This window comes from Sciurus carolinensis, chromosome 11 (assembly GCF_902686445.1).
Source record: "Sciurus carolinensis chromosome 11, mSciCar1.2, whole genome shotgun sequence".
Lineage (NCBI taxonomy): Eukaryota > Metazoa > Chordata > Mammalia > Rodentia > Sciuridae > Sciurus > Sciurus carolinensis.
This window is the reverse complement of record NC_062223.1, coordinates 6,411,434-6,424,942: the sequence shown is the minus strand read 5'-3', so window position 1 is coordinate 6,424,942 and position 13,509 is coordinate 6,411,434. Positions and strand designations below refer to the sequence as shown.

Here is a 13,509-nt window from a genome sequence, read left to right as displayed (position 1 = left end):
ACACAGATCGCTGCGGTGAGCGGCAAGGGTCTGCTCTGGCCGGGACTGAGCTGACCGCCTCAGGCTGGAGCAGGCCTCTGTTCCCTGCTCTTGCTGTTAAGCAGCTTATGAGTCAAGCTGTGCTAAAGACGCCAAGGTGAGAGGCAGCCCCCACCCGGCCTCTGCCACCCCACCCCCGTGATTCCCGAGGCTGACGGCACAGGAAGATGGCTAGAGCCCGCCAGGGACACCTGTCCCCCACGCTGGAGGCTGAGCAGACAGAAGACAGCTCCCTGGGAGGCCCCGGCTGCAGTCCTGGCAAGTCAGGAGAGCACCCGAGGCGGGAGCTGAGCCAGAGCGACCAGGGCCGGAGGAGAGGGGCCACTTGGGATCTAGTAGCACAACCCTGGAATCCCCAGGGCAAGAGCGGCCACACTGGCCCAGCACGTGCCCAGCATGGCCCCAGAGGGACCGCATGCTGGCTACATCCAGCAGGGACATGCCAACGTGCACCTGCCTCTGACACCCAGGATGGACGTCCTTCAGGTGGGGCAAGGGCCGGCCAGGGAGGTGGAGCCAGGCCCTGTGGGGCAGGCAGGAACAGGTACCCCAAGCACCCAGAGAGCAGTGGGTTAGATGGTGGCCCCCCAAAACCATCCCAGTTCTAGTCCCTGGATCCTGCAATCGCCCACCTATCTGAAAATAAGTACTAATTTTGCAGAGGTACTAATTTAAGGGTCTTAAGAAGAGACCATCTTGGATTTAGGGTGAGTCTGCCAGGAAGGTCCTCCCCTGAGACTCCAGAAAGAACCTGTCTGGCTGACACCTTGGTTTTGGACACCTGGCCTTCGGAACTGGGAGAGAAGTCCCGGGGTTGAAAGCCCCCAGCTGGTGGGTGTCACCGTGGCAGCACTGGGAAACCAGCCCAAGGCCACCTTCAGGTCCCACACGGTCTGTGGAGGGAGACCTGCACCCAGGGGGCTGGGGTGGGCTCCAGCAGCAACCTCTGGAGGAACCTGGAACCGCGAATCCAGAGGCCTCCAAGCCACCTCAGACCCAGGGGCCCGGGCATCTGCGTTCTGCACCAGCTCCCAGGGGACTCAGATGCCCCAGACCTGGCATGCCCTGCTGGGCACTAGGACCCTGGAAGCTCCAGGCTGGTGGGATAGGGATGGCAGAGAGAGGCCTCAGGTCTGTCTCGGGACCACGGCCAGCCACGTGGAAGACTCTGGGGACAGGGGATGAAGAGGCAGCTGGGACACCAGGGACCTGGCTTGCAGTTTTGGAAAAGCCCTGCCTGCAGACACGCTGGGCCCTTCCCACCAGGAGCCACGGGACACGCTGTTCACGTGCGTGGGTCCTGCACCTGGCAGGCACCTGCAATTCCGAGGCGGGTATTCCCGGGCACCAGGAAGCCACCTGCACCAACCAGTAACTTGAAGCATGCGGACACCCAAAGTGCGGCGCCCCAGGGGCTGCTCTGGAGGACCAGGAGCCTCAGTGACCAGTGGTACTGACCACTTACTGACCGCCTGTCCTGGTGTCCCCTTCCCCACTCACTTCCTTATGCCCTGGGGCCTCCTGCCCTCAAGCTCTGCTCCGGGTGAGGCCCGCCCTCAAAGGCCACACCTCTGCTCAGGTCCTTCCTGGGGAAGACAGACGGACGATAGGCTTGGAGGTCTGGATGAGCCTGATGTGGCACACGAGACGCTGGCTGGCTGCACTCAGTGAGCGCCAGCTGTTTGCATCCCGATTATTCATTCAGCCAGAAGCAGAGTTTCTCTTGGACAACAGCACAGGTACACACCCCCACAGGAGGCAGCGAGGCCTACACTGGTCATAGGACAGGCACACCAGGCCCCCCCTTCACACGCCCAACCTCTGTCCTCCACAGGGAATGAGGAATGATGCAGAGTGGGAGTGGCCAAAGGTCGAGTAGTCCCACGTGGGGTCAGTCTTAGAGGTCTAGGTAAGTGTTGGGTCAGAGTCTCACAGGGGATCCAGTGTGCTTCCATCAATCAGCACACGGTGTGAAGACTGGGTTCATAGTGGACCCAAAGCCTTCATTCCTCCCCTGGGGGGATTTTCAGCACAATTTTTACGGCACAGTTTGTATTGATGCCAGTTTGTTAGTTCAATTACGAATCCCTGGAAAGCTTAGATGAAAGGAAGCCTGTTTTTGCAACTTCTCTGGAGATGCAGAAGTGTCCCTATGGAGAACACAGACTTTCTAAATTTCCTTTCTCTTTTGGGCCCTGGGAAGCCCCCAAAGCAAGTCATGAGAGGCGTCAACTGCTTGTAAAAAACCCACATTGTCACTGGGACGGGTGGTTCACAAAGGTAGGGAAGTGGGCCAGCACCTGCTCGACTCCCCGTGGCCTCCGGGCAGGGGTGCTGTTGGAATAACTGACCCGCATGGGGGAGTGGTGGTCAAAGGGGATTCGCCCACCAAACAGCCTTCACTTTTATAACAACAATGACGAGGATGTCTGTCTGTGACGCGTTGGCATCACAGGCAGGAAAGCCAACTATCTCAAAGTGCAGAGCCATGGGCCTCCCCAAGCTGGGTCCTCGAATCAGCTGGGGAGCCAGCGAAGGGGCACGGTCACTCTGGCTTGAGGGGAGCTCAGTGGCTGGTGCTCAGGTCTGAGGAGGGCAGGAGGCAGGAAAGGGGAGCGGCAGGGTGGGGCTCAGGGCAGGGCCTGCTCAGACCGGGCGGAGGAGACTTCCTGCCTCTGTCCACCGCAGGCTCAGGCAGGTGGGCAGCTAATCACCATGACCAGGGCTGCACAGAGCTCATTGTGGGAAGATTCACGGAGCTCGGGGCTCTGCGTCCAGGGATGCCAGAGCAAGGCCTGGGCCCGCTCATGCCCACCTCCCTGCCGGCTGTCCTGCCTGCTGCAGCCCCAGAGCTGGGGTTGCAGATCTGAGCCCAGCTCATCCCGCTACGCTGCTCGGTGGCTGAGGGAGGTGGCAGGGAGACAGTCTCCAGCACTCCCTGAGCTCCGCTCATTTCCTAAATGGCTCTGCAGACATCAATGCGTCCGTCTCTATAATGCGTTCACGGCGTTGGTGCAGCCGGGTGCAGGCCTGGAGCTCACAGCAGTTAGGCGATTTGCCAGCTCACAGACGGCATTCATGCAGCCTCGGGAGCCCGGTGCCCAGCATGGGCTGCAGGAGGGTGCCAGCCAAGCCCCCGGCTCCGGGCACGCAATCCCCAGAGCAGAGCAGGGACAGCCACAGCTGAGCACGGCACACTCGACACGGGAGACGCGACAGCCAGACACACAGCCACTCACCCCAACGCCCAAACAGGGTGAGGACACAGGCAGCGAGGGGCAGACTCCACTGGCTGCTCCTCGGGGCCCGGAGCCCACCCGACCCGTGGATGGAACGCTGCCATCTCGGAAGCTCACCGCTGCTGCTCCAATGGGACTGCTCCCCGCTGCAGGTCCTGTGGAAGCCCAGGACTGGAGGCAACAGGCCAGTGGGCTCGTCCAGGGTGCAGGACTGGGCCCAGCCAACGGCAGGGCGATGGGGGTAGGGAGGAGCCCCCGAGACTGCCCTCCTGGTTGGCACAAGGGGCACTAAAAAGGGGAACGGTTGTCAGCACCATCACGGGAGAGACGTGGAGGCAATGGGAGGGGAGGGTGAGGACCCCGGGGCTCTCCTCCCCGTCCAGGGCCTGAATGGGCTCTGCACTTGGCGCCTCCCCAGGAACACACCTACAGAGGCTGCAAACGGCCTGACCCCGGCCGAGCCCTGCCTGCATCCCGGGGCCACAGCTCGATGCTGGGCAAGTCTGCCTGCCGCCCTCCTTTCCTGTCTCTCTGTGTTTATTTTGTCATTTAGTTTTTTTATGACTTTAATTTTCAAAGCAGTTTTAGGCTCCCAGCGAGGCTGAGAGGAGGGTTGGGAGATCTGCCCCAGCCCCAGGCCTGCACAGCAGGACACCTGTGATCGACATGTCCTGTCCCCGTGGCATGCTGGTCACACCTGATTAGCCACGGTAGCACCCAAGGTCAACCACATACACCAGGGAGCACGGGGGCAGCGTGCTGTGGAGTTGGGACACGCGCGTGATGGTGTGCATTGGCTTTCAACATTGGGGACTATAAACCAGGCAGGGCATCCCAGGCCCAGCCCCTGCAGAGATGAAACGTGGCTCCTCTCAGAAGAGACACCAGCACCCTCCTCCCGGAGACGCAGGAGGCACGATTCAGAGCGTCCGTGAGCCTCTCGGCTGCAGGTGGGACACACAGGGCGAGGGAAGCAGCCGCGCAGGCTCTCCACGCAGCGCGGCTCACCCCGGGCTCCGCACCAGCCCAGGAGGGCGTCGGGAGGCTGGCAGGCTCCTCCCCACGCAGGCCAAACATGCGCCCACTCACCGATGTCTGTTTCCTTGTGGTTCTTGATGTATTCCGCCAGCTCGAAGTTGCCCGCGATGATCGCCACCTGCAAGAGGCACATGGTTCAGAGCCAGCTGCAGGAGGGGGTTTTACCCGCTTTGCGTCGTGGAAGGCCAGGACAAAGAGGGCCCACGACGGCTCTCCAAGCTGTCCGCCGCCCACACACTCCCACCTGCCAAGCACCAGAGCTTGTCCCCGAGACTGCGGTCACTTTATCATCATGGTGATGTCATTCACTAGGACCGTGGGAGCGAGCTCGTCTGTCCAGGGCAGTGAGGGTGGTCATCTGATCAGCAGCAGAGAAGTCAACAGGCCAGAGCCTGCGTCCCACACTCCCTGATGGGCCACCTGCCCACGCTCAGCCCTGCCAGTGCCCATGGCTGCCGAGAAGGCAGACCCACAGAATGGCAGGCAAAGTGCACCAGATTCCTCTTGAGCGAGACCTGCTGCCCCAGGTGTGCGCACACCCAGGTGGGAAGGAATCCGTGGGAAACTGTCCCCTGAAGCCTGCAGCATGAGACCCAGAGACCACAGAGCAAGTTCACGGTGCCCAAGGGGACCCTGGGCTCCATGCCAACAGTGGGCACCCCAGAGAACCTGGGCACAGGACACACACAACTACAACAAGCTGACCCCAGCTGGAACCATGGACAGTCCCTGTGCAATCAGAGGCCTCAGGAGCTACTGGGTTGCCCAGGGGAAGCAGCACTCAGTCTGCAGCTTCTGCTCTTGCTGAGTTTCCAGACGCTCAGAGTCAGACTTGCCTAACGAACATGTGAGCCAAGGCCTTCAGGAAACTCGTCGGTCCTGTACACACTGATCCCACAGGGATGTCCTTGATGCATGAGGGGTTTTGTGTCAATAAGCACATTGTGAGTTTAAGACACCATGAGGGGGAAACGCGCTTACTACAGCTAACCTCCTGAACACGCCAGGGTTTGCCACGGTGTTAGTGGTCACCACTGCCACGGTGGGCTGGCAGTTCTGCACGGCTCACCACCACTGTCCAGCATTGCAAAAGAGTACTGTGGTGCACAGCCAGCCCAGCAAAGACAGAAATTCAATGTCTGAAGTGCAGTTTTCACTGAATCATGTCATGGCTACACCACTGCTCAGTGGAAAAGCTGTAAGTGGAACCATTACCAGGTGAGGACCATCTGCACGTGTGTGTGCGTGCATGTGTGTGTGTGCATGTGCGTGTGCATGTGTGTGCGTGCATGTGCGTGTGTGTGCACATATGTGTGAGCACGTATGTGCATGTGTGTATCTCTGGAGAGCCCTGACAAACATAGGAATCAGCACCAGCGGTGTCGTGCTGCGGTAACGAGCACCCAAACACGTGGACTAGACAGACTGCAGGGTGGAAGTTTGAAGGCGCCTCTAGAAACAGCAAAGTCAGTGGTTCCGGGAAGAGCCTGGCTGGAAGTGAGGGGCAGCTGTGCAAACGGGAGGGCGATCCTTGTCGAGTGACCAAGGACCTGCCTAACTGCTCCGGAGCTAGTGGGAGACGCCCAGCAAGTACAACCATGGGGTATCAAGCCACAGAGATTCTAGAAGATTCTAGAAGAGCAGCAAGGTGAAGAGGGAGGTGAATCCGGAAGACCTGAGCAAAGAGAGCCGGAGGTTGGGAAATGCTCAGCCGCTCTCTTCCATAAGGAAGGCCAAGGAGGACCCGGCCGGAGCGGCCCTGTTGGTTCTGGGCTGCCTGGAGTCCAGGGCCCCTCCTGGACCAGGAACGTGTGTCCAGGTCTGTGCCGCGGGGCATGCTGGAAGCATAACTGGTTTGGTTTCATGGTTTCACTGTCAGAGGAATCTCGCCTCAGGAAGAAGGAGCGTGCTCGAATCTCACCTGCCTCCACAGGTGATCTCCAGGTGAGTCTCTGAACTTGACACCTGTCTGGAACAGTTTTGGGGGGTGCTGGGGCGGACTGGCAATTCTGCATTCAAGGGGACGTGAATTTGGGGGAGGCAGAGGGCAGATTGCCATGGACTGTTGGGGCCCGAGAGCCGCTGGGGCGTATCTGGAGGTGGCCCCTGGGAGACATCAGGGTTGGCTGAGGTCATGACGGGGATTAGTGCCCCTCGAGGAGAGACAGGAGGGAATGCTTCGCTCGCTCTCTACCATGTGAGGACACGGCACAAAGGACACTGTCCCAACAGGAAGAGCCCCGGCCAGAAACAGACCGGGACGGGCCCTGGCCTCAGACTCCCAGGCTCCTGAACGAGGAGAAAACCAACGTCTATGGTTGAAGCTGCCCAGCCCGCAGGGCCTTGCTATGGCAGCTAAGCCAGCCGCGTATCGCAGGGAGTTCATACGCTGCCCCCGCAGCAGCACCATCCACAGAGCAGCCCACGTGTCCCCTGGGGGTGAAGAAGCAAAACGAGGTCCCTTGTACGGTGGACTCTCACTGTCCTCACAGAGGAAGGACGTTCCGAGACCCGCTACGGTGAGAGATGCCAGGACAGGGCAGACTGGGCCACCCACTTACAGGAGCCCTGGAGCCGCCAGAGTCACAGGGAGGAGGACTGGGGACAGGGCTGGAGGGGGGCAGTGATTGACGGGCAGGCTCCAGCTGGGGAGGTGAGGAAGCTCTGGAGGTGGAGGTGGCGACAGCCACACAGCAGGGTGAGTGTGTCCAGCGTCTGTCCCCGTGCACTGAACACGGCCAGGATGGGAATTTGACACGCCTTTACACACGCCCACACACAAGACGGGACTCCACCTGGGTGGACCACCAGGCGAAGACGTCACGTGAGAACCCGGAATCCACCCTAGAGAGGTGGCCGGTGACCTCGTGATGAAGACCTGCCCAGGAGGACAGCGGAGGCTGCGGAAGTTGACCAGTGAGCGGGCAGACTCACCCTGCTGGCCCTGGGCTGGTGGCCCTCCGAGGACTCACCTCTGCACCATGGGTCCCCAGTCTCCAGAGTGGCTCCCGCTGAGCGTGAAGGCGGGCAGGCCCACCTCCCATTAGAGATCACCCGAGGGACGGCACCCTGGGGCCCCTCCCGCTGGCTCCCTAGACTCTGTTTCCAGGTCTCGGTTTGACCCACATGGACCCCTGACCCATGCTACCTCCACAGCAGCGGGAGGTCCCTGCTGCAGGGCACCTTGCCTGTTCCCACGGGCCAGGCACCCACGGCGTGGCCTGGAGCTCTGTGCCTATCCCTCAGCTCTCTCCTCTGAATGGCAGAGGGCTGGTGCCCCTGGGGAGGGCTGGGGCAGGGCCGGCAGCTGGTGAGCCTAAGGTCAGGTTTCTTGCAGCCACAGGACCCTGGCACGACTGCCATGTGGCAGTGCTCACTGCAGAGGTCACCCCAGGTCTGCCCTCCGGCAACCCAGAGAACTGCGTGCTAAGACCAGAAAGGCTGGAATGAGGACCATCCCTCAGCGGCCCCCAGCCCCACGTCCCCAGAAAAGCTCTGGTGCGGCCAACCAAGCCACCAAGGCCCAGGCCACCTCACTGCCAGTGAAGCCACGCGGCCCACACACAGGTGAGGACACAGTCAGGAGCCTGTGGCCACTGCCTGGCTGCTTCTCCCCTGACAACCTCCTGGCCAGGAGAGTGGCCCTGGGCGCCGGCGGCCACCTGCCTCCTCAGCATTGCTGGCCCCACGATGCCTGAGGGAGGAGGCCAGGGGCAGGTCAGAGGGTGACGCACTGTGCAGCTGGCCGTGGCACGGGTGGACGCAGCCAGGGGCAGACCTGGGGCCCGCCGCCCCAGGCGATGATGCCAACACTGGGCACGGAAGGAGGGCTCACACCCTCTGTGCAATGTGAGGATCCCCCCCCCGCATCCTCACGGCTCTGTGAAGTGGCACCAGGGTCTACGGCACAGATGAGGAGATGGAGGCACAGAGGGGGTGAGCGGCTTGCCCAACATCACAGAGCCAGACGGGGCCAAGGCCAAGCTGCTCAGGTGGGGCCTTCGCCTCACTGCCCGGCGTGTGGTGTCTGTGGAGGCTCCTCAGGGGCTGCAGGATTGTTTAAAGGTATTGCGTCTTGAGAAAACCACTCCCGGCCCTCTGTCCTCTGTGCCCCAGCCTGGGGTTCCCTGGTCACAGTCCCCTGCCATGGGACCCTGCTGATGCTGACAGGCCCCTCCCGAGGGACCGCACTGAGACCACCACGGGAAGGAGAGATGGGTACGTGGCACCTGCTGCTGGGCCCAGGGGGCTCTGCCCCTGGCACTCAGGCCACAGGACCCCGAGGATGTGGGCAGCACAGAGGGTCTACGGAGACCCGTGGCCAGCGCACAGGGGGCAGGAGCTCCGCCCTCCCAGCACCCGCCGCTGGGAGCAGGGCATCAGTCTGTGCTCAGCCCGGGAGCCGACGGCTGTGCCCCCGTTGGTACTCCAGTGCTCCCCCCACACTGATCTAGTCTCACACCGTCCTCAAAGTCCAGGTGACAACCACAGCCAGCGGGCACCAGGGTCGTGGAAAGGAGACGCCTCCCACATTGGAAAGTGCCAGGGCAGAGCAGGCAGACAGCCCTGTGGAAGGGGCAGCCGAGACCCTCCCAGTGGGGGAGAGGCTGGGCAGACCTGCCCCCACCCCCCACCCCCAACGCCTGACCGTGGACGGCAAGCCCTGGCTCCGGACCTCAGTGTCCCTGCCCCAGCGTGCAGGCCTGCTGGGCCCAGCTGCTTGTCAGCCCCGAGTCCTCCTCAGACCCCCAGGGCAGCACCCGAACGCTCTGCCCAAGTAGGGGGAAGCCCATTCCAGAGGCAGCACCCGAATTCCCAGCACTGCCCTCAGCCCGGGGCCGACTGCCATCCTGATCTGTTTGCAGGAGGTCTTCTTGTCACCTCTCGGTCCCTGCACCCACCCCAGCTGGGGCACCTCAGTGTTGGGGGCAGACTCTGGGCCCAACTCACTCTTCCCCGGCTCCCGCCAGGGTGCAGAGCTCCCCCCAGAACCAGGAGCAAAGGACGTGAGGACGGGGCAGCAAGGAGAGCCAGGGCCCTGCCACCAGGGGGCCTGAAGAGTATCCAGGTCTGGGGCAAGGGGCATGCTGGACGCGCAGGGCCCGGGTGCCCAGGGTACCCAGGCGGGGTGTATGCAGCCAGCCACCTGCTCAGGGCTCTGCAGGAAGTGAGAGCTGCTGCCTCCACCGGCACAGGCACCTGCCTCCTGCCCTCCTGGCCCACAGTGCGCCTGCTCTCTGCCTGGCTGTGTGCCTACCGGTGCCAGCAAACTCTACGCTGCCCTTGGTGTCCCTCCGCCAGGGACGAGCAGACCTGCAGATGGAGGCTGCTTCTTGCTCGTGGGCTCCCAGCCTCCAGAACTGCGAGAAATGAATCTCTGTGGCTCAAAAGCCACCCAGGCTGTGATGCTCTTTTGAGCAGCCTGCGGGGACCAAGGCGGTGTCTGTCCTGCCCCCCCACCACCTGTGCCCAGGCAGGACTCGACTCGGGGCCAGACCAGGCTCCTCCCTCCTGGGGCAGGAGGGGAGATGCATGAGAGCACCCTCAGAATAAAGTCACCAGGGAGCCTCACTTGTGACCCCTGATGGCCCCAGTTCCCCCGGTCCAGCGGTGGGGGGTTAGCACCCCGGAGCCCCGGCCGCCTCCTGTGCCCGTGGTGTCACCTGCTGTGATGCTGAGCCAGACCCAGAGCAAGGGCAGGTAGCTCCAGCCTCCTGGGACTGTGGCTGAGGGAGGAGACGAGCCGCCACCCCAGGGAAGCTGCCCCTCTGCCAAAGCGAGAGGCGTCTCCCTCCATCCGTGCCAGTCACACACGGCTCTGTGATCCTCGCCCGTCACTGAGACCGGGAAGCGGCTCCCCAAAGAGATGGCGAGGGGAGCCCAGGGCTCCATCCGTCCCCCTCTTTTGTCCTCCCCTGGAGGAGAAGGCATCCTCTCAGACACCGATGGCTGCTCAGGAAGCTACTGATACCCAGAAACCTGGGAGCCCCGCAAGTACACTTTGGTCACGAGCACCCTCCTCCAGAGGTGTGGGCGCTGGTGCGGTGAGATCGGGGCACTGATCCCCACAAACACTCCGCGGGAGTCTCTGCCCACCTCCAGGCTACCAGCGTCTGGAGGGGCGGAGGACGAGCCTCAGGCTCCAGCAGAGCAGCTCCCCAGGCGGTGCACACCCCCGAGGGACTGGAGGCCTTCGCGAAGCAATGCGCGTGACCCGCCTCTGAAATGGGGACGTTGATACAACACGATTCTTCCACGACTACTGAGAGTTCAGCCACCCAGGTAAGTGGTTCAGAACAGCCCTTCACTATTAGCAGACCAAATGCAGACATCTCTACGTGGGGAAGATGTCCTCGCTGAGGGGGTTTATTTCAGGAATAAAACAGGATCTATCAACACGATTCACATTACTAACAAAAAAAAAAAAAAGGAAAATGTTCACATTCATCTTTGATAGCTGCAGCATCTGATATGCATTTTGATGCATGTTTTATCAGACACATCAAATACAACAATACTGATCTTGTGATAAAATTTAATAGACCAGAAATAAAATTTAATGGAGAGGAATAAAATAAAGTTGGTCTGTTAGTGCATCCATTAATTATAGGCAGCCCTCTGCATCCTAGGCCTTTGCTGCAAATCCCCAAAATATTCAGAAAAAGTGCCTAGCTGCACGTGGCAGACGTGTCCCTGCCATTATCCCCTAAGCAGAACAGCAGGACCACGGTTTACCAAGCAGGACCTGGCGCAGGTGCTGAGTCACCTGCAGCACAGAGAAGTACGGGAGCGGGTGGGCAGTCATGGGCGAATTCAGGGCCATTCTAAGTAAAGGCCTCGAGCATTGCAGGCTTTGGCCTCTACAGGGGTCCCAGTACAAACCCCGGGACCGCAGACTGCTCTGAGCACCCTGGACTGAGTGGCACCTGCGCCTGAGCACTGCTGCTCTCTTGCCCAGGTGACTGTAGAGTCCAGGAGGGCTGGGGGAGGGCTGGGGGGAGGGCTGGGGGAGGACTGAGGGAGGGCTGGGGGTGGGCTGGGGGAGGGCTGGGGGAGGGCTGGGGAGGACTGGGGGAGGGCTGGGGGAGGGCTGGGGAGGACTGAGGGAGGACTGGGGGTGGGCTGGGGGAGGGCTGGGGGAGGGCTGGGGAGGACTGGGGGAGGGCTGGGGGTGGGCTGGGGGAGGGCTGGGGAGGACTGAGGGAGGACTGGGGGTGGGCTGGGGGAGGGCTGGGGGAGGACTGAGGGAGGACTGGGGAGGGCTGGGGGAGGACTGAGGGAGGACTGGGGAGGGCTGGGGGAGGGCTGGGGGAGGGCTGGGGGAGGGCTGGGGAGGACTGGGGGAGGGCTGGGGGTGGGCTGGGGGAGGGCTGGGGAGGACTGAGGGAGGACTGGGGGTGGGCTGGGGGAGGGCTGGGGGAGGGCTGGGGGTGGGCTGGGGGAGGGCTGGGGGAGGGCTGGGGGAGGGCTGGGGAGGGCTGGGGAGGGCTGGGGGAGGGCTGGGGAGGACTGGGGGAGGGTTGGGGAGGGTTGAGGGGAGGGCTGGGGGAGGGCGGGGGGCGGCAGCGTCTCCTTGGTCTCCTCTCTGCCAGCAGAACACACTGGCTTCCATACCCTGGGACCTTGGGGCAGGGGCACACACTTCTGGCACCTTCCACTGGTCACACGAGGGAGCAGCAGGTGTCCTGGCTGGCCTGTCCCTCTGCCCCCTTGAGTGCATGGAAACCCCGAAGCCCACACAGTGGTCTGGTTTGAAGCTGGCCTCCACTCCAGCACTCCTCAGTACCATCGGGGTAGGGCTGGGTCAGAACAGGCGCCCGCACTGCCCAGGCACCTTCCAGGGGTGCTGGGCTGCATCCACTCCAGGTCACTCCCTGTCACAAGGGAGCTGATGTGCAGAAGTCGGCACTGGGATATCAGATTTGAGGAGACGAGCCATCTTTGGCACTCAGAACTTCCGGACCCGATGGATAGGCAAAGCCAAACTGATGGAAGCAGGTGGCTCTACAGACCAGGCCTACCGTGCTGCTTCCAAAATCTTCCTTTTAAAAGCCGGTTTACCTGAGGCCACGCCGCCCTGCCTGGCTTCAGCAGAGGGATGTGCTACAGCCTCAGCACACGACCTGTCACCGGCAGGAGGAACACAGGCCCAAAGCTCCTTCCTGCCCGTAGGAACAAAGTCACCTCAAGGGGAACTTCTCGGCCTTACAGAGACCAGATGCCTGGACTCAGGGAGACGGGATAATCAGAGGCCGCACCCCAACCGCAGACTCTGTAAGAATGAGTTCCAGTTAGGACAGGGCCGGGTTACACCGTGGATCTTCAGCAGAAAGACCAGGTGCACTGGGGACTGGGTCCGCTGGTGCAATCCTGCTGGCAATCAAAAGGTGAAAGGTGACCTGGACAGAACTCTGGGAACTTCCCTGCGACTCCAATAAAGCAGGAGAGCATTAGAGAGGCGCCTCTCCTCTCTGAGGGACCCACTCTCTCCCATCTGCCTCTCCCCTCTCTTCTAAACTGCCGGCTCCTACGTGCGGCTTTCTTGAAATCATTCAGGCGAGACTGCAAGAAGCAGCGGCCACAGGGCCGTGCAGTCACTGGCTCCGCAGGCTCCGTAAGGACATGACGGTCCAGCTGCTCTACTCTTCTTCTAGGGGCTCCGCTGCCAGCACGGAGTGGAAGTGCCGGCCAGGCGGACCACTTTCCAGCTGTGGAGGGCCACCTCCCTCGACCCTGCCTCAGAAGAGGCTTCCAGACAGCAGGACCCTCTTCTGTCATGGAAAACGTTAACGCAATCAAGGAAAAAAGCGCCACGGCATACCAGAGAGAGGCATAAGGTCCAGCAAGCACGTGACAGAACAGACGCAAGGACCTCACACCTGCGAGTCAGCTCCCCTTTCCCGGAGGAATTTGCCAATAAAATGTGAACTTCCCCTCAAAAACATGGCTTGGAAGGGCACCCTCTGCTCCCAGACCTCTTGGTAGAAAGCCAACAACTGTCCTCATCGCAGAGAGTCAGTCTACAGAGCAGCTCAGGTGGCCCCACGCTACGGAGGTGTGAACCAGAGGCTGGGGGGCGTCCCTCTCAGGCCCAGGCTCGCTGGCTCCCAGGGAAGAAGGCACAGGATGCTGTGTGGCGGGAAGCTGGGCTCGGGCGCACAAGTCCCTAGACTGGTTCTGCGGGCTGCACCAG

General features: G+C 61.8%; 1 protein-coding gene across 1 annotated transcript in view; it reads right to left on the bottom strand.

The window, feature by feature from the left end:
* Window positions 1-13,509, bottom strand: part of Shank2 (SH3 and multiple ankyrin repeat domains 2) — a 422,358-nt gene that overhangs the window by 264,919 nt on the left and 143,930 nt on the right. The window contains 1 exon segment of the mRNA XM_047516941.1: window positions 4,368-4,434. Within this exon segment, the coding sequence (XP_047372897.1) occupies window positions 4,368-4,434 (67 nt within the window).